Source organism: Liolophura sinensis, chromosome 6 (genome assembly GCF_032854445.1).
Source record: "Liolophura sinensis isolate JHLJ2023 chromosome 6, CUHK_Ljap_v2, whole genome shotgun sequence".
NCBI lineage: Eukaryota > Metazoa > Mollusca > Polyplacophora > Chitonida > Chitonidae > Liolophura > Liolophura sinensis.
This window is the reverse complement of record NC_088300.1, coordinates 64,837,583-64,859,283: the sequence shown is the minus strand read 5'-3', so window position 1 is coordinate 64,859,283 and position 21,701 is coordinate 64,837,583. Positions and strand designations below refer to the sequence as shown.

The following is a 21,701-nucleotide window of genomic DNA, read 5'->3' as shown; positions in this document are numbered from 1 at the left end:
CAAATTGTACATCACTGATGCATCACATGCATGTATTTTATTTTTTATACGCCTAGCATTGGTAAGGCCACACCAGTTTACCAGTTTAATCTTTTTTTTAATGTTGGAGGAGGGTATAAATATAATTTTAAATAAAACTTGAAAATCATCTAATATTTAGAAAGGATGGAGTGTCCTTGGAATTTTTCCTGTTCAGAAAATTAATAAAAACCTTAAAATCAGACAAAATAGAAAAGTGAATTTTCAGTTTTAGGCCTACTTAATTCCATTTTGAGATTTTTTTGGGCTTGCTGGTAAAACACAAAATGAAAATGATGTGGCCATCTAACTTGTAAAATAAAATTAACATGTGCATCAGTCATTGATGGTGAGGACGTACATGGGAAGGTCAGTCAGCAACCTGCAGATGGTTGTGGGTTTCCCCCGAGCTCTGCCGGGTTTCCTCCCACCATAATGCTGACCGCCATTGTATAAGTGAAATATTTTGGAGTATGGCGTGAAACACCGAATTCATGGCACACTATCGATCGTTATTGGTCATAAAAAAACAGTGAATATCTCAATAACTTTTGTTTGTATTATCTTCAAGTTATATACATGTATGCCATATACCAGACTCCTACATATATATAATAAGTATGCCACTCCTACATATACATAAAAAGTATGCCAGACTCCTACATATACATAAGAAGTATGCCAGACTCCTACATATACATAAGAAGTATGCCAAATTCCTACATATACATAAGAAGTATGCCAGACTCCTACATATATATAAGAAGTATGCCAGACTCCTACATATATACAAGAAGAATGCCAGATTCCTACAAATATACAAGAAATGTATACCAGTACTTCATACACTGAATACACATGTAGGAGGCTGGTATATATGTAGGGTATTATATATAAGGCTTAGGGGGCCACTTTGGCAGAGACGATTAGCATGTCAGCGCGGCACAATGACCCAGGAGCCTCTCACCAATGCGGTCACTGTGAATTCAGGTCAAGCTCATGCAGGCTTCCTCTCTGGCCATATATGGGAAGGTCTTCAACAACTTGCTGATAGTCATGGGTTTCCCCCAGGCTCTACCTGGTTTCCTCCCACCATAATGCTGGCTGCTGTCGTATAAATGAAATATTCTTGAGTACAGCATAAAACACCAATCAAATTAATAAGTATATAAGGTTAACCCCTGGATTTGACCGCCTGTGGCCTTTACACTTTGTAGCCACCCCCTGTGAACACTCTGGCTCTACAAGTACTAGCCAGCATGTACATGTATCTGGCAAGTTAAATCATATAAAAAAAAACGTAACAAGAAATCATGGTCTGTATTTTACTGCTTATAGTCAGACATTGTAGAAGAATGGTAACAAGTCTGGATAAATATACAAACAATTAATATCAGGTAATGAATAATCAGCTGTTGGATTAACAATTACATCCACAAGAAAAGATATAAACAGTAAGTGATATGAATTATAGGAGATGAAAGGAGATACAATAACAATATAAGAATAAACACTAAATTAAACAATTCAATATTTTGCTAAAGTACATATTCCCACCTCTCCTGCTATCTATGTGTTCCTATCAATGCAACATCTCATGTATTTCATTGCCATGTCAAGATTAGGAACAACCTTGGTGTATATGTACATATATAGACACATACCATGTAAAACAGGGTCATGTTTTCATAGAAAACACATGGAACTGTTGAAAAGGTTAAAAAGCAAACCTGACAGCTGTGCACATATATATATATATATATATATATATATACACATATAAGTTGTGTTGCCATGAAAATCTAGGGGAAAAGTAGAAATAAGAACAAATTTGACATTGGACATGTAATTCAGTCTGACAATCAGTGAATGTTTCACAGATTTCTGATCAGTGGTAATTAATTGAGATTTGCACAAGGACAGAGAAATTAAGTGATGGTATTTAGTTCGAGGGAGAGAGGTGAGAGAACATGAATCCTAGAAATTAAACATTTCAAAGCACAAAGATTGTTATCCTATAAATGCTTCATGCACACAAAAGAGATAAAAAGTGCAGTGTCAATCCTCAATACAAGAATACACTTCAATGGTAACTATGTAAAAGCTCAACACATACCTTATGTTTAATGTAAATTATTTACATTTTGTACCACAAAAAATGTTAAAAAAGTGTTATCAGAGATCGTGTATGAAAAAACCCTTTGTACAATATACATGTAGATCACTACACTGTTTACATTAAATAGTTTTATCACAAGATTTCATTTGATAAAATGCTGTCATTATCCTTAGAGATATCAGCAAATATACATGTAAATATAAAGTTAATCCAAAAATATGTAAAAGATCTTTAAATATAGGTTTGGTATTACTGTATTGTAATGAATTTGATTTGTTCCATTTGATCTTTTTCTCAACATTAGCCTTTAACAGAATATGTGTACGACAATGAATTTATAAAATATTACACATAAATTTACATTCCTTGAAAAGGCCATGAGTTCAAAACTGTACTCAAAATACATCAGCAGTTGTACAATTTGCAACTACATATTTATATATATATATGTTGTTGCAGTCGGCTGGCCAACGGGCCCACTTTCACAAAACTGTTTCTTTCATAATTTTTCTCCTAAATTCTGCAGCTTTAAGAAATTTCAAACTTCAAACTTTTCAAACGAAAAAAGTTTCGAAAAAACATACTGGAACCAGTTACACCAAATTGGGCCTATAATAATCATATAACTTAAAAAAAAAACATATGCTTTATTCATTACTTGATTTATTTGTTTTAAAGTATTAAATTAAATTTTATCTTAAATTAAATTTACAACATTTTCACACTTTGATAAAAAAATTTGGTACACGAAAATGACTGAACTGTTCACTTTTAGCACTAATTGGCTACACATGTTTAATGTATTATAATGAACAAAAGAATTATAATCAACAAAATTTACCCGTATTTGTATGTTACGCAGCCAAAGGTGGCCCCTTATTACATGCACTCACGAAATGTAATATCAAAGAGTTATCACCGTTTAGGAACAAGAACAAGGTGCTCTAGGTGACATATCTGCAAGACTTTTGCAAAGGAATAATTCCACTGAGAATTCTAACAACACTTACTGTACATTAAACACATGAGATTCTGTGAATGTACAATTATGGCAGCAGAGAATAGGGTGGGTACAGGTGGGGATTGTCAATGGATGGAATGGCTTTTGAGAGGGCCTCTTTCAGCCCAACTTTATTGGACACGCTCCTAATTGGACACTTGACCCAATGACACTTGTAGGTTCTATTTCCCCTGCACCATGCTAATATGTGTCACTACTGATATTCAAGGTACATGCAAATCAGAGATACGTGCATTCTACTAGTAATGCCTTGGCAAGTGGTCATACTAATTGTTAACTTAGTTATGTTTTCACTTAAGCTTCACAAGTGACCCAGACAATGAGGCACTCGGGTTGGCACTGTGGTGAACATGCACATTTCGAGATGCGACCTTACTGCAACAGAGTGACGTTCCTTTGTGACGTCACATCATCGTTTTATGGAACGGTAGGATCAATCTGTCAATTTTAACACGTGGTGGTATATACAATTTGGAAAACTACGTACACAAGATTTGATTATTCTTACAAATTATGTTCTTGGATGGGTTTGCTTGTCAAATACATGTACTGCAAAAATAACAAGAATCTGTTGGTAGTTTAACCTAAATACCAATAATGCTACGTTAAAAGATAAGAAAAGGTAAGTAAACCCTACAGTTCCGTATAGGAGCGGTGCCATTTTACACTGGAACGCCATTCTTTTCATCAAAACTCTAACCCCACAGCTGCATATTAATCCACGTACTAAACCAACACACAGGAATATGAACTTTTTTTTCCAGCAGATATCACTGTTTATGTCCTCTCCCTGAGCTGGAACTGTGTCTCTTGTCATGGATGGTTCATCGCTTATTTGCCCCTTGTCAATGTTTAATAGGCCTACAGTTTGAGAGTTGCTCATTTTCCGGCCCATGTTTGGTCGATGATTCCACACATGGACGTTCTGAGTTGACATCAGATTTTTTTCTGTCAGATTCATCTTTGGATTTCCGGTCCTCGACATCTGTTGTTTGTTTCAGCTCTGGTGTGCAATTCCACAAGGCCTTTACGGAAAAAGCAGAAAAGAGAGAGATGTTTTAAATGAAAAAAATCATGATACTCTGAACGGCATTCCTAAACTGTACACTTGTGGTTGTAAGTTTCCAAAGATAGTATGGAAACAAAAGTTTTCTGTCATTTCCAATTTTCCTGGTATGACATCATGCAAGAACACCTGGTGACACCTATCACTGACATATAGCCACAAATGACACCGTACTTCCAAACGCTCAATAAAAAGGTACAATAAAACGATGAGTATGGTTTTAAGGAAAATGATGAAAGATACACAAACTGGGATACTGAGATTGTGGGAGAGGCTAAGCCTGGTTCCGGCTCTCCTTCAACATAGTTTATTTATTTATTTATTTGATTGGTGTCTCACGCCATACTCAAGAATATTTCACTTATACGACGGCGTCCAGCATTATGGAGGGAGGAAACCGGGTAGAGCCCTCGGGGAACCCATGACCATCCACAGGTTGCTGACAGACCTTCCCGCGTATGGCCGCCTTCAACAAAGTTGTTTTGACCGCTATCATCGTTGACGCCAATGTAGCAGCCTATTTAATTTTAAGCTCTGGACTGACCACAACTCAAGAAGAAAGCTGTGAACTTTTTAGTACTTATATATGTTAAGTCGCATCTTATACTCTGTATTAAAACAAGAGAACCAAAGGCTTTCTGTATCCTTTAAGTGAGTTGGTGCTGTAATTATACGTCTGAACAATTTATTTATTTGATTGGTCTTCTACGCTGTCATTTCAACAATAGATGCTATTATTCAAGAAGATGACTTGCAGCTGAAAGCTTACAGTATCATCATTAGGTAGCTGAATTTAGATTCTTGGCAATAATTTTGCTTTAGTCTTCCCAAATGTTCCAGTAACCATACCTCAGTCAAAGGACAAGTCTCTCTATCTGGTTGGAGACTTTGTTGTAAATCCACCTGAATAACATTCAAGAGATTTCCATTCTGGGATACTGAAGAAGTTTTCTTGCCAGATCTGCAATATATAGGTAACTTTTAAAATGTTGATAACTTATATGGAAATGTTGATTTATCAGCACTTCTTGTTCCTCCACACATAAACCTGACAAGTACTGTAATTCTTCAACTTTTTGGCATATGACATGTTCATTCAAGCATATTCCTAAAGCATTATTCTGTGCAGACTGAAAAAATCATACTTTTCTTCCAGGAAAAAATTGGCTAATCCAACCAAGCAGTTTTCTCTCCAAAATCAAATTAAACGTGCATAAACTGTGCAGAAAGTTGCTCTTTCATATGTGAAAAGGTTGAGGAATTAGATTTATACTTTTAATACATTCTTATTCGAATGAACAAATAACCTTGAGATCACTGGTATAACAAACAAATGTATAGCTCAGAATGCATGACTGGTATCTGTACCAATATAGGCCTACTATATCTGATAACTGTTACATTCTTCCTTGCCTAGCTTTCAGAGATATGTAGTAGCTTAACGTGAAACCCAAGTAGGGAACACAGCCAACCAATCTCAGAGTTAACAAAGTATATATCTAAATCACACAGGTTTCTTGTAATCTGTTTACTGCACTCATAACACAAAAATACTGCATATTTTAATCAACAGCGATGCTAAATTTAGACATAGTTCAAATGGAACAATTTTGCAGGTACATGTATCTCTTTTATATTTTTTTTACAATTCTTTTAATTTTTGGGACATCAGGTCTGATTTTTACAGCCCATACACATGTAACTGAAATAGAAATACACACTTTCTCTTTTCTCTCATTGTTAGCCCATCTTATGAAAAAAAAAACATATCCATATCTTTACTTTTCTGAAATAAAAAAATGTGGAGAGAAATGTAATTTTTAACTTTTAACACTACTAATCAAAATCTGTCCTAGAGATAAAAAGAGTTACATGTACCCTGATTCTTAAACCTTTTCAACTGCCTCTGCAACAAATATTTTGAAACATTTTGAGAGAACTATGGGGTGTAGAGATATAATTTGCATAGTTTTACAGTGCTTGCATCTTTAGTGACACAAATTAATCATTTTTAACATCCTTTTCAAAACAATTGTATGCATAAATTCTACTGAAATGGTGAAGATTTACAGAACGTCATTTACCTTTGATGTAGAATTTCTTCTGCTAAGTCAAGACAAGCTTTTCGCAAGCCTACAGTTTCCATATGTGAGCAACTGTAGGAGCCCCGGAGCCCACCTCTGATCACCACAGTGCGGTGACTGTCAAGCACCTGAGTTTTTGCAGCTAATTCTTGCCACATCTTGTCATGTAAGCTGAGGTTATAATGTAAGAGATGTAAAAACACAGGTTTGGGGTCGAGGGGGCCAGTTTGCACGGTGTAGATGAGAGGCCCTTTGGTGGCCACCCTGTGACGGCACAAAGCCATGTGAAGCTCGTCCACTAGCTGAGGGGATAAGAGCAGTGCCGGACTGATGAAAACAACGATGCGTCCAGCTGTGTCCAGCTTCTGAAAACGTTCCTGAGGTGTCCCAGCACCAAAACTAACAGTTACGTCTGGGATGATGTCAGATATCATCTGACTTAGCACTGCGGCCAATCGGGTGTCATCTTGAGAGTAACAGAAGTGGACATCACAGCCTATCCCATCCTGCTCTGTACCTTGGGCAATTCCATCAAGATTAAACGATTTCTTCTGTAAAGTTTTCTTTGTCATGTCAAAATGGCGTTTTAGTTCCATCTTTCGGAATTCCTCTGTGACGACAGATACATCCAATATTTTCTATTTCCCATGAAATAAGAGAAAACAAAAACAATGTGTGTGAGAAACAGCTAGGTTCAAATAGAAATGCCGAATGCTGCTTTTAAACAACAATGAGCTTACAAGACAGAAGTTATCACGGATAATATCTAATTCTTATAATTTTTTGGACGGATATTAGTAGTGCTGAAATCAATGAATTTCATTTCTCTCCCAGTTTTTTGAAAAAGTGAAGATATGGGTATGTTGTTCATTAGATGGACTAGCCATGTCAAAGAAAGAAAACTAATTATTTCTGCTACAGATACATGAATATTGGTTAAAAACAGCAGACCAGGGGTCTCAAAAGTTAGAAGAATTAGGGTAAACATGAAAAAATCTGCTTTAACGTCCCAAAAAATTCCTCCACAATGATTTGAGATAATGTTTCCGTTGTTACATGTATTGATCTTTATATTTGTGCATGTATTTCCAAGTACTAGAAATCATTGTTTTTTTCTGTCACTCTTTTCACTGAATAGTCATGCTAATATTATTCCTATCGGGCTTTCATTGGACCAAGACAGTTGTTCAAATTCCTCATCCTGTAACATATTCTGATTGGATTTATGTTCATCCTAAAATAGCTTGGATAGGCAGCCCTAAATCTTTACCAGGTAATTATCTTTCCATACGGCCATCCTCTTGAATTATGATGTGAAAAATTAGATTTGACCACAGTCAAAAGGGAATAGTGATTTAAACAAAACGTACAAATTTTGAGCATTTTCCTACGTAGAATTCTGAAGTTCCACAGCATGCTACAACTTGAAAAAGGTTTTTTTGAATTTACCTCAACATGTTTAAGGGTTTGAAAGCTTTTGTCGCTAAAAATGAGTTGAAAACTTGACACTTCTTTTACCTGCAGATTGACGCTAGGCATGTGTTAGTCAAAAATAGCTTTGATTGAAAATGACTTTAAAAATAAAGAAAAAAACTCAAACTTTTTGGGGGTTACCTCTGGAGATGGAAACAAAGGACTTTGGTCACCCCTTTCTAACCAGGTAACAAGATCTCGGCTCAAATCCGGAATCAAGGCTGTGTATTTCTTCCCACGCCCATCCAGCATCTTAACACCACAAAATGGCAGAGAAATCTGCTCTAGGTCATCATCCACACACACTGGTAAGAACAACATGTTGTCATCCTAAGGAGATGTAAGGAAGCAAACAGTGAAAAACAGTGAAAGCTGTCCTATAAAAGCACAATATTTGTTTATGAGAAGTTGAATGAATTATCTGCAGATTTTTTCGGAATGGATTGAAAACTGTTGTGACTGTGAACTGTTTCTTTATTTAACAAAAATTAATAAAAACGTTTTTCATCTATAGCCAATTTACCTTGTACACACAGTATGCGAAGGACAGAGGCCACTTTCACACAGCTTTGTAAGTCATATTTCTTATCATCTTTTTCTAGGATATACCATTCAACAGTGACTTGATTTATTTACAAAGTTTTGTGAATGTACTCCCAGGATATTTAAAGAAACAAAGAGTCCACAGCAGGAGGGATGCTGTGAAAAATACAGTAAGCCCACCTGCGACATCGCCCTTGCCAATGAAATGTTGTATTCCTCTTGACACACAGCTGACTGGAGATAAGGGGTGGTCACAAAAGCCAGGACACACCTGACATTGTCCAGTACACCGTATAAGGTCTTCTGCCAGCTCATACCTACAAGTATTCATGCACACTTTTAAAGTGTGTATTTGAAAATACTACTCAAAGCAACTGTCATTAAAGATAAATACTTTAATCTTTTCCTTTAAACTTTAAAATCAGAACAAAGTTGATTGATGCAATTTGTTAAAAGAGATCCCCAATGGCTTTATTTTCACACTGAATGCTCCCTTGACCTAACATTCATGTTATGTTACTCTGTTAACTGCATTTTGAAAAATATTATGTTAACTAGTTCCACTGAAAAAAATCCCATTACAATTAAGCCGCCTGTCTATCTTGTCCGCTGTGGAGCTCTGGCCAGGTGACATCATGTCATGAGACCTGCCTGGATGATACACAGAAAAGCCCTTCACTGTGTTTTTCCAGAAGCCATGGTATGATTTAATCTTTAATTATCCCCACTTAAACATCTCTTAATTATAGCCCTGAAAATCAAATAAGTAAAACAGATTTGCATTAGATCCCTGAAAAGCTTGCACAGCATAGTTATTGGGAGATACGATGTGCTTCGTCTGACACGAAATGGACATCCATTGAATGATGGTAGAACCACTGGGTAATCTGGCATGGTATCACAGTCCACAGACTATAAATTTTTACAGGCAACATGAGGAATCATGCCATCAGGTCAGAACATTGTGAGTTGCAATGACAAGAACAGTCAACACTACCAAAGTATCACCGGTACAAACAAATAAGGCTTGAATGAAAACAGCAACTAGTAACTCACTGAAACATTGATCTGAATTTTGCCTGAGTTCCCGTTACAGCATGCCTAGCTTTAAGATACGATGTGGGGACACACATGCTTGGCCATCTATAGGTAAAGGTGTGAACTGAGTGACTACCTACAATTCGTGTCACAGTCAGCTATTTCAAAGAAGCACGCAACAACTTCGGCTTTATACTGAGAGTGAAATTCCATACTTTCTTTTCTTTTTCATTTGGCTTTATCTTCGGCAAGACTCATCCTTCGGTATTTGCTTGTAGCAGCTGGGCCTGATTGAATTAGCAAGTCTCACACGACAGAGATCAAGTCCTACATTATCAAAGGGTGTTTTCGATGAGATCTGGTCCATATTTTCTCAATCTCCAGCTTTTTCAGGGCACATGTGTAATTTTACAATATCCTGCATTGTGTTGCTGCAGTGATAAGCCACACATGGGCATGGAATAATCTTGAAATTAGTTGTAAAAGTATAGCGATTGTTTCCTGTGGTCTGTGTTGTACACATAAAGAAGTTCCACATGCCTACAAGTATGTACTGCCATGACTTCCCCAAGTTAATAGTGGCTGGATTATAGCGGAGTAGATTTTCTGTTGTTGATCACCAAATCCTACAACTAGAACAACCAATAACGTTTGAGCTGACCAAACTGCAAGCCATATTTGAACCCAGGACCTAGTATATCAGTGCAGTAAGATAACAGACCCGCCACTAATCCACTTCTATCAAAGAACACCTTTGTGGATGGAGAATGTGTCTGTAGGTAGTCACGAAACTGTTCAGCTTCATCTGGAGTCCTAAAGAAAGTAAGAACTTGTAAAAGTAGGGTTATATAATAATATAATGGCATTTACATTAATTATTTATACATGTGGTTACTAATTAAATGTTAATTTATTTCATTGGTCTCATACTGATATTGTCACAGATACAAAGTGGGCCAAATTTAAGGGAGAAGAACACTGGAATAAACCACTGCCCTCTGCTAAGGGCCAATTCCATGCAGCCTTTCCACGTTTATGCCGAAATTTAAAACCTTACAACAATTCTTAGGTCCTTGTGACAGATTTTTCTTAAGATAACATTGATAAAGTAGTGAAAATGTTACTTTCCAGGGTTCAAAAATAATTTTAAAAATTTTGACTTGCAGACCAGCCGACTTAAAGCCATTCACGCTGGATTCAAGCTTGTGTCCTCAATTATGTAGAGCGTGTAGGGAACTGACCAATTGCACCCAAAAACAATGCTTCACTCGATTAAAACTATCAGCAGCCTACTACAACTATCTGTACAGCCATGAGGAAGGTAACAGACATAGTAGGTACAGCACAAACAGGTATGCAACTATACAAGCAGAACACTTAAAAGTGTTCATATCAAAATAATAGTGCTAATAACGCATGTTTCACCTAATCGTATGAGCAGTGTAAAGCAACTTGGATGAATACCTACTGGTGAGAGTAGGAAATGAAGACATCATAGGTGACCAGAGTGCTAGGCAGGTGTGGCTGTGTCTCTGAGCTCGTCTGAGTGATGGACTGGGTGATAGACTCGCACGCCTGGCTCAACAGCTTCTCTATAGGCCACTCCGGAGGGTTTGCCCTAGGAAAGAGGACCGTAAGTTGGATGGGCACATGGTTATGTTGGACGGATACATGGGTTTGTTGGATGAGCACATGGGTATGTTGGAAGGATACATGGGTATGTTGGGTGAATACATGGGTATGTTGGATGGGCACATGGGTATGTTGGGTGGATACATGGGTGCGTTGGATGGATACATGGGTATGTTGGATGGGCACATGGGTATGTTGGGTGGATACATGGGTACGTTGGATGGATACATGGGTATGTTGGGTGGATACATGGGTATGTTGGATGGATACATGGGTATGTTGGGTGGATACATGGGTATGTTGGATGGATACATGGGTATGTTGGTTGGATACATGGGTATGTTGGATAGCATGTGGGTATGTTGGATGGATACATGGGTATGTTGGATGACACACTGGGTATGATGAATGGATACATGGGTACGTTGGATGGACACATGGGTATGTTGGATGGGCACATGGGAATGTTGGATGGATACTTGGGGATGTTGGATGGGCACATGGGTATGTTGGATGGATACATGGGTATGTTGGATGGATACATGGGTACGTTGGATGGGCACATGGGAATGTTGGATGGATACATGGGTATGTTGGGTGGATACATGGGTATGTTGGATGGGCACATGGGTATGCTGGGTGGATACATGGGTACGTTGGATGGATACATGGGTATGTTGGATGGGCACATGGGTATGTTGGGTGGATACAGGGGTACTTTGGATGGATACATGGGTATGTTGGATGCATACATGGGTATGTTGGATGGGCACATAGGTATGTTGGATGGGCACATGGGTATGTTGGATGGATACATGGGTATGTTGGATGGGCGCAATGAGTCTACCAGATGGGCGCAAGGATATTTTGGATGGGCAAGCTGGACATGTTGAATGACACAGGGATATGTTGGATGAGCACATATGCATGCCTGATGGTGACAGGGATGTGATGGGCAGACATTCATTTACTGAACATTAAACTTCCAATACTAATCTGCAGATTATTAACAGAATTGCTCAGGGTGACTTCATATACACAACATCTGATTTGTCATGGTCCAACTAAGGTTGACTTCCAACAAATCATGCTAGATCTTTTCTTACTGAACCACACCACATGATAATCCTTTTCAACCACATCATACCTGCAGTCAATGTACTGGACGAGCTGCATGTACACAGGCATGGACGACACATTCTCCAAATAAAGCGGGGTGAGTAGTATGAGAGACTGGAGGCGAGTACAACACAACGCAATGTTAAACTGCTCCAAACAGTTAGGAGACTCCAAATAAGCCGGCGTCAAAAGGGCCACAATTCTACAACCACAGCAAAAATTATTTCATGACACTGCACACAATAGTCATCGAATGAGGGCTGCCTTGGCTCTTTACCAATGAATGAACGAAAGCTTGGGGTTTAACATCATGTGTACATATACTGTGTCTTCTTTTGGCAAGGCAAGACCATGCTGCTAAAGTGCTGCCACCACTGAAGTATCATGCCGAGGACACCAGACATGACATCCCACCTAGTCATGATATGCCCAACCAGTCCTGTTTCCTCTCAGCACCTCTCAGTGCTGAGCACCAAATGAGGGAGCAACAAGTGCCATTTTCAAAGCCTGTGGTATCACCTGACCCGGGTTTGATCCCAAGTCTCCTAAGAGGTAGACACTCTAATCATTAGATCACCAAATCGATGGCCCTTTGCAAATGTATGTTTAAGTCAGGAGGTTTCAATGGGACCACCCAAAGTTGCCAAAGACCTTCCCATGTGTGACCGGAAAGGAAGACAACAAAACCTGAACTCACAGTGCTACGTTAGCATGCTAATCACTTAACCTTGCAGGTGCCCAGTAATAATACTAGTATTTCAGTCATACATAGATAATATTAATGCAACAAACAAGAGCAGGTTATTTACCTTTTGCAAGCTGTCATTTTCTCATACATGGCTTCCTGCCAAGCTTGTTCAGCCCACATCTCTTGTTTATCAGAAAACACTTTGATACTTTTGTAACGCTTCGCCAAGATCATCTTGATTATGTTCACTCTCTCTTCATCCATTGTACTGTAGGACAAATAGATATCATATTGCACAGAGGATGCCTACAAAATGAAACAGATTAAATAAATTTTAGCCCCTACATACCATATTCAGTTACTTGAGTTTGGTTTAATGACTTACTCAAGACTTTTTCACTTACCTGAATATGGCGGCTGATTAATGGCTGGAGGAAAACACAGTGCTTGGTGCAAACCAACAACCTTCATCACATATCTGGCAAACCTTCTTTCAAACAATTTTGTATGACAGACTTGTAGTGTCATGGCTAACTTATTTAATCATATCAAGTGCATGTACATGTAAATGTATCACTGTCATTTAAAAATTTGACATTGGGGTAAGCGCTAAATTTATTCACTCCTGATCAGATCACAAAAGCTGGAGAACCTTTCCTGAACATGGTACTAACTATGGTTCAAAGGTATATGTTTTACACTTACATCTCAAGGTCAGTCACTCCTTTATTCAAAAACAGTAGGACATGTAATACCAGGTTTAAATCTTGATGTATGTAAACTTTTGAAAAACTGGGCCTAATAGCTAGGCCCCCTTCAAAATTGATTTGTTCATGGCTAATATATAAACATAACCTTTAAAGAGACCCCTTTTTTCTCCCACTTGCTCTTTAACTTTTCAAACAATGAGACCAGGTCTTTGATTCCTTCTGGGATTCTGTCTGTGTTTTCAGAGAAGAGGACAATTTTGAGGCAGCGTAAGGGTAAGCCAGCTTTCATCCAGCTGCAGGCAGCATCCACCATTGACCTCATCATGGTCAAAAAAGAAAAAGCCTGCAAAGATAGTGACCATAGTATGACTAATGCCATTTCAGTTCAGCATGAACAATGACAGTTTTTCACACTTCATCTGCTGTGGGCTTACACTTATCTGATGCCTTCTTTATGTCTATGAGAGGCCACCTATTTATTTATTTATTTACTTTATTTGTATATTTATTAAGTTTTATGCTGTTCTTAAGAATATTTAACTTATTTGGCAACCATCAGATTTATGACAGAGTAATCCATGCAGGAGGAAACCTCCTGACTAAATCCTGCAGGAGGAAACCTCCTGACTAAATCCTGCAGGAGGAATTAAGATTCGTGTGCAAGCTGCCTCAAGTTCCAATCAGTTGCAGAAAGAGAAATGCATTAACTAAAAAAAATCAGGGATGGCCCTTAACACAGTACATGATGTCATGATGACACCAAATAACAACCATGTGCATGTACTGTAAATCTTAAACCTTTTCAACCAGAAAAGAACTTTTTTCAGTGGAATTTATGCATACATAGGAAAATCATGCTGAAAATGTTTTGTTCATTATATTAAAGATGCAAGCTTCATAAAACTCTGCAAATTATTTCTATGTATGGACAAAATTATACCTATATGAATCACACCATACCTGTACAGACCAAACCACATCTGCTTAGACCAACTCATAACTGTACAGACCAAACCACACCTGTTTAGTCTAAATCATACCTGTACAGACTAAACAATATCTGCTTAGTCTACATCATAAATTTACGGACCAAATCAAATCTGCTTAGACCAAATCATATCTCTACGGACTAAACCATATCTGCTCAGGCCAAATCATACCTTTACGGATCGAACAACATCTGCTTAGACCAAATTATACCTGTATGGACCGAACCACATCTGCCTAGATCAAATCATACCTGTACAGACTAAACCATTATGTTTTATAGATTAAAGCATACTTGTATGGACAAAACAATGTCTGCTTAAACCAAATCATACCTGTACGAATCAAACCATACCTGCTTAGACCAAATCGTACCTGTACAGACAAAACAATATCTGCTTAGACCAAATCATACCCGAATAGGACCAAATCCCATCTGCTAAGACCAAATCATACCTGTACAAACGAAACCATTATGTTTCATAGATCAAATCATACTTGTATGGACCAAACCCTATCTGTTCAGGCCAAATGATAACAGGTACAGGCCAAAACATATCTGCTTAGACCAAATCATACCTGTACAAAACAAACCATACCTGCTTAGACCAAATCATATCTGCACGGACTAAATCATACCTGCTTATACCAAATCATACCTGTACATACCTGTACGGACCAAGCAATATCTGCTTAGACAAATCAGATCTGCTTAAAAATGATCCAAGACATACCTGCATTCCTGTAGCTAGCAGTGGTGTGATCATGGTAGAATCTTGGTTGTTAAAGACAGGCGTCAGACCTCTGAACATGTCCGCAACCAGGTGAGCTGGGTGAGTATTCATTTTGGTGATCTGTCTGAAACAGAATTCGTACATTTTACAGTTATAACTGGAAATACAGAGCAATCTGATACAGCATACATGTGTTCAATATACTGTAGAATTTCATCTCACCTTTATATTGTGTTGCTCAACAAAATATGAAAACATTGTAAATGTACAATGCAGCAATAAGTACCATCAGAACTATATCAATTATCTATCTAATTATTAATCAGGTGAACAGATCTCTTGTACTCAAGAACATTTCACTTATATGACGGTGCACAGTATTATGGTGGGAGGAAACTGGGCAGAGCCAATGCGGAAACCCACACACATCCGCAGGTTGTTGGCCTACATACAGCCACAGAGGAAGCCAGCACGAGCTAGACTTGAACTCACATCCACTGCTTTGGTGAGCGGCTCTTGGGATATTGCATCGCGTTGGTATGCTAACCATTTTGGCCACCTCTGCCCCTCCATGTTTTGGAACTGCAGTGATTGAGCTGGTGTGGTGACAGTCTTGGCATGTGGCCATCTCAACACCTACGATCTGTGAAATAACAAGGTGTACAAGTGCACACAGCAATGGCTAACCTTTCGAAGCAGACCAATCGTCTGTATGGTACGTCCTCTGGTAAAGTCTTAGACAACCAGCAGTGAAAGTGTTTCCGTAGATCCATTTCTTTCTCCATCGACAGTTTCCAAACACTAAGACCCAGGTTATGATGCAGAGCTCCGATCAGTGTGCCTTTAGAAGCGGCATAATCTCCTGACGTTGTGACAAATACAACACAATATTACTAGTTGTACAATCTGAAGGTTAGTGACATCATGTATTACTGTATCCTCTCACTAAGTAACCATGTAAATTTATCTTGGAAATGTCTCATTAATTCAGCACAGAATGCCCCTGTACAGGTGAGTTGCTGCAGCATAATCACTACTTCTGCAGCCAAACAAAGGGAGATAACCACATCGACAGATTTCTATCTATGGTAAGTTTGGAACAGCTTTGCCTCCTTCAGCATGAGGGCTAATCTAAGCAGGCATACACGTACAAGTACTGGTCAGTTCTTTGTGTGTACATCTAGATAGGGTGTTGTGTCTTCGACATGATAATCCCCTAAGAGAACATTAGCATTTTAAATATTGTTTATTATCTATAGTTGGCATTTTTCCTGTGGCATGTTTTGCTTGATTGATTTATCCATGATGTAGGCCCCTTAATTAATTTCTCATCACAAAAACTTTTATTTCATATGTAATTTTAAGCTCCTTATGTGTTTCCAAAAGTGCATTTTCACGCTTTTATTTATACTGAAAAAGATTTAAAAACATGTAGGCCTACTCTGAAAACATACTCTGCAAGCCTAACTACATGTAACTGAATTCAAATACATTTAATGTGTTGGTATGGCAGTATCAGAAATTGTGCTTGGGTTAAATATAGTATTTGTTGGACCATAGTTTTATGCTTATGACAAAATCTCTGATATCACAGAAATATAGATAAAAGAAACTTAGCTGAGCCCAAGTGAAAAGGCCCCGGGATCACAAAGTGATTTTGGACTAAGACATATTCATAAAAATTTGTACCTTGGTATGTTCCTTTCTGTTTTTTTAGCTGACAATTGTTGTACAATAAATTATCCAGAACAACAGTTTTTACTTTGTTGCAAGACTGAATAAAAGGGTAATGATCAACTATACCTGGAAAAGCCGACACCACAATGATGTCGACTTTCTCCTGTAGGGGGAGCTTTGTAATGTCCCCTAACAGTAACTCCACGTGGCAAGGTCCATTCTGCGTGGTCACACGAATCTGACTTTTTACCACTAAGTTAGCCATTCTCTCAGCACAGACCTATCACAAATACAAGACATGAGACATACATGTGTGCAGTGTATCCCAGTATATGAACGAGCAGAACATTATCTCTTAGTATGCCTTAGCTTTCCACTTTAATTTCAAGAGTGTGTGTGTGGGGGGGGGGGGGGGGGGGGGGGTGAAGGCTTCAGAATAACAAGCACTAAACAACCCACCGCCACCCACCCCAGTTCCAACGCCAATGAAGTGCACCCACAAAGCCACAAAACATACTAGAAAAAGGCAGTAATTGGGGAGCTACTTTTCTAATCTCACAGCTTACAGCTGTATGATCAGACACAAATCGTAGATGTATATATAAGAGTATTGAGATTCAAATTTTTTATGCAATATTATTATGGACTAATACATATCATGCCAAATTGTGCTGAGAGTTTTAAAAGAACCACAGATAGATTACTATAGGCTTATATGCATTGGTCTCTGGTGTAAATAAAGCATGTCATCATGTAGTTAATAATACATAATTAGGTTTCATATTATTTTTTTAATTATCTTGACACGAAAAGGTACAAAATTTACAAAAGTAAAAGGTAAAGGGGTAATGTACAATATATAAATTTACCTAAAATTTTGACCCACCCCCCATCCCCCAAACCCCAAAAGGGGCATGTTTAGATACAAATGGATATCATAAAATACTACTTTTGGTGGAGAGACTTATGTTTATTTAAGTACAAAGTCATCCTACTGTCCAAACAAACCTCTAAACACACATGTATTTCTAAGATCAACAGAACTCTCAGAATCAGGCAAACTGCGCAATTTATAGACCTTAAGGAAATTTGAAGCCATTTACTGAAAAACTTCTACATAAAACATAATTTAATCTCAGTTTTCTAGCATATAATCAATGTGAACCTATGTACAGATAAAATATACCTTAAGCTTACTAGCGGAATATTTAAACAAGGTATAACCACAGAAAATTCACCTGGTGTATGGAGCCGACTAAGACCCTCACCTGGTTTAAAGGAAAAGAAAATTTAAATATCAAACAAATACCACTGAAAAACGTATACATTTCCTCACAGGTGCATGCCATAAAAAAATTCTAATATGTACCTCAAGTTGATAAATTACAAATAAAGTCAGCGCCAACATCCGCTGTAGGCGACTCCATTTTGCCTAAGAACTAGTCCTGAAGTCTCCTGTGTTAGGAGGAGAATTGCAATCGGAAACCGCCGAAGTGCAGTTCGTACATTTCTGGTATAAGTCTCCCAGAAGGTAGCGAACAGTACAGTTCGTTTTCCACTTGATGATCGGGAAACCGGAATGTTGGACACAGGTTCCAAGTTTATATGAATAAGGCGGCAGTTTTAACTGGCTGAGAGGCAATACACCCCCGAGCATAAATGACAGGGTGTTAAAGATGAAGGACACGATGGCCTCGGCGATTTAAGCCAGCTTTGCTGTTTTCAGGTTTTATGTGTATGGCAAGGAAAAATCGCAAAATTATGCAGCAGGCACTACCAGATAGACAAAAATGTGTTTTTTTTCAGCCTATAGTGTAACGGTAATTTTTTAAAGCTGTCTTCCCCTTTGCATTGTACATAGTATGATGTATCGGTGTCCAGGTCTAAAGCCATCAATGTTAAAATACATAAAGTGTCAGGGCTACAGAGCTGTTTTATTTCCTATCATCTGCAGATCTTTCAGCAGATGTAAACATTAGGCATGTAATTTCCCCTCCCCCCCCCCGCCAAACCCAGCAACACATTTAATTTCATTACCGACTGTTACTTCATTTTTCTTGCCATAAATTGTCAAACAGAAGGTGAATAGATTATAAAATAATGGTAATAGCAAGTATGAAAAATGTTCTGCTACCCACAACTGACAATTTTCAAAAATATCCTGATGGGAAACAAGATTAGTCAGTGTTTTCTTCGCCTTTAATATACTAGTATTCTAACTTGATAATAACCGGTATGTCATTGTAAAAGGCTTACTGGAAATCTTTTTTTCTTTTAGACACAAAGACTTATTTAAATCTGTACTCCATTTGGCTAATTCTGCTTTAACTGGGAGTCAAGAGGAATGGCGATCCATCCAGTATTTATAAAGTATGGTAGGCATTTGCTTGTCTGTGTGACTATTTTAATAAGTGTTATGAGAGCACAGGGACGAGAGTTTCGTCTGGCAGAAAAATATTCAGTCATTTTCAGGCAGAATGAAATTCACGCACGCTAAGTGACACGACAGAAGTTTTAGTAATCGCATACAACGACTGTTACGAGGCAAAATATGAATCACACCAGGGGAGAAATACTTACCTGTGTTCCGGTTTTCAAGGCATTTGAGGTATGACGTCGGTTATACATGTGTTGGCAATGTACACTATGTAGAGGGCGCTGAGGCATGTAGTGGCGCGCGCAACGGTAAACAACACCACGTGGACATCGGAAGCGGCAAACGACCCGCAAGAAAGTGCGCCTGGTGTCAAACGTCACATCATGGCTACGGTTAGGTAAACGCATTTGAGACACTTCCAACCTCGAATGTTGCCAGAATACAACACATTTTAAAACTAAAGTTCAGTACGCCTGGAATTCATTTCAAATTTATCTCACCCTGCCGACAAGGGTTGGAACACTGGCCAGACTTTCATATTGTTCCGAGACTTTTCAGAGACGTTATAGAGACCGCTTATCGTCACCAAGACTCCATGAACATTGCGAGGGCATCCACAAATCCTCTGTCTAAGGTTGGGATTGAACCCACGCCTTGTACATCCTGGTGATTGGTCAGGTAAAGAAGTCAACAGCTCTTTTGGTTTTTCCGCTCTCCTTCTTGTGCCATTTTCAAATTGGCAGTTATTGGTAGGTCAGCACACATATGTTATAATATGAGGTAACAAAAGAATTGAAAGAAAACACTTCTTGCATGTAAAACATAACATATATTTCTGGGTTCAGAGTATTGCCCTTCGTCAAATGTGTAAATGATTAATCTTAAAAACACCCTTTTATAATGTAGATAAGTAAATGTATATTAGAGATTATATATTAGCACCTATAGCAATATTACATTTGAAGAAAAAAATGCAAAATCTACTATTACCATAAAGTAAAAAAAAAAAAATTAAATGACTTACAAAGTATAATATTGCAACAATAATTTTGCGTAATGGTAATAGAATCTATGGCACTTTCCCCCCACGCTCACAATACCTCACAATACTTACTTTGTAACTGTGAGCTAAAAATGAGTTTCAGTTTTTTTCTGAATTTCACATCAGTTCTTAAGATAAGATGGGAAACAATCTCTGAGGCCAAGAATTGTACAAGGTTTGATTGGCTGATGACATATAGTGGGCAGAAATAAGCATGATTAAAATTAACAACAGTCTGACATGAAATACATATATAGCAATAACTAACAGATTTAGTACTTAATAAAATATGAAACTATGTACACATATGCATATGTGGACAGACACCTCATAAATTGTCTAACAATAATCATACAAAAGAACATCAAAAGCCTAACAATATTAACATGCGATCTATTTGTAGTGTACAACAAAATACCCTAAATAACTTTCGCTCACAAAAGTGCATTTTCACAGGCAAATAAATGTCACAAAATATTTTTTGTGCTGAAATTTACAATTTTCCAGGAGAATGTCATCCCAGATTCCAAGCAAACCTCAAAACACCTTTCTAAAATCAATAGAACTTTCAGATTCAGGAAAGATGGCCAAGTGAGTCATGTACAAATTTATGGTCATTTAGGATATTTGCATTTTTAACATTGTACTTACACAGACTGTAGAACAAAAAACAATCTGTTTCATCTTTATTGCATACAATACAGTATTAAAATGACAAATAATTTTAATTACTTGAATTAAACTTCTTATCACTTGTATATCTCACATCAGACATGCACACAGATTTAAAAATCACAACTATGCAGCTAATTACGAACAAATCATTCAAACACCAGAATATCACTAGAAAAAGTGTGTGATAATGAAAAAAACTAAAGCTGCCCGAAGATGTTTCAACTTCTGAATGACCTGCGGATCAATGTTCATGAAGTCATGCACTTTGCACAGCTAGTTTTAAGATGATACAGTCCACGTTTCATGGAATTTGTTATAATGGTCTACACAGACACTTGTAAAAACATGTTAAGCTCATTAGTGACCTTTTGGCGACTTCACCTTCAGCCTAAATATGACATACATGAAACAAATTCCCCAGATCTGAGTCACATACATGAAATAAATAAACACACTGGGCATGCATAAATTTGAATAAAGCAATTCCCCCCCCCCCAAATTTCAACTTATGCATGATCTCGACCATTGGACTGTTTTTTGTCAAAAGTCTACAGTTTGCAGCCTTAATCTAGAGATAATATACATCAAGTTTCATAAAATCTGAAATAAAAGTTTAATTGAAAATTTGTGATGAGTTTCAGCACAACTGACCTTGACCTTTGATCTAAATATGACACCCATGAAACAAATTTTACTGG

General features: G+C 37.7%; 1 protein-coding gene across 2 annotated transcripts; it reads right to left on the bottom strand.

Annotated features, from left to right (window-relative positions):
- Window positions 1-2,885: 2,885 nt before the first annotated feature.
- LOC135468030 (uncharacterized) lies at window positions 2,886-18,236 on the bottom strand. Of its 2 annotated transcripts, XM_064746037.1 has the most exons (14): window positions 18,148-18,236; window positions 17,036-17,189; window positions 15,920-16,094; window positions 15,233-15,356; window positions 13,657-13,854; window positions 12,923-13,107; window positions 12,142-12,315; window positions 10,831-10,980; window positions 10,084-10,175; window positions 8,505-8,641; window positions 7,923-8,111; window positions 6,309-6,946; window positions 5,074-5,185; window positions 2,886-4,183 (listed from the first exon to the last, which is right to left on the bottom strand). In XM_064746037.1, exons 2-14 carry the CDS (start codon window positions 17,172-17,174, stop codon window positions 4,004-4,006), a joined length of 2,493 nt encoding a protein of 830 aa, XP_064602107.1. In that variant the 5' UTR covers window positions 17,175-17,189; window positions 18,148-18,236; the 3' UTR covers window positions 2,886-4,003. The 2 variants fall into 2 exon arrangements, with proteins under 2 accessions (XP_064602107.1, XP_064602108.1); XM_064746038.1 differs by lacking the exons at window positions 17,036-17,189; window positions 18,148-18,236 and having other exon boundaries at window positions 15,233-15,352; window positions 15,920-16,011.
- Between the last annotated feature and the right edge of the window lie 3,465 nt (window positions 18,237-21,701).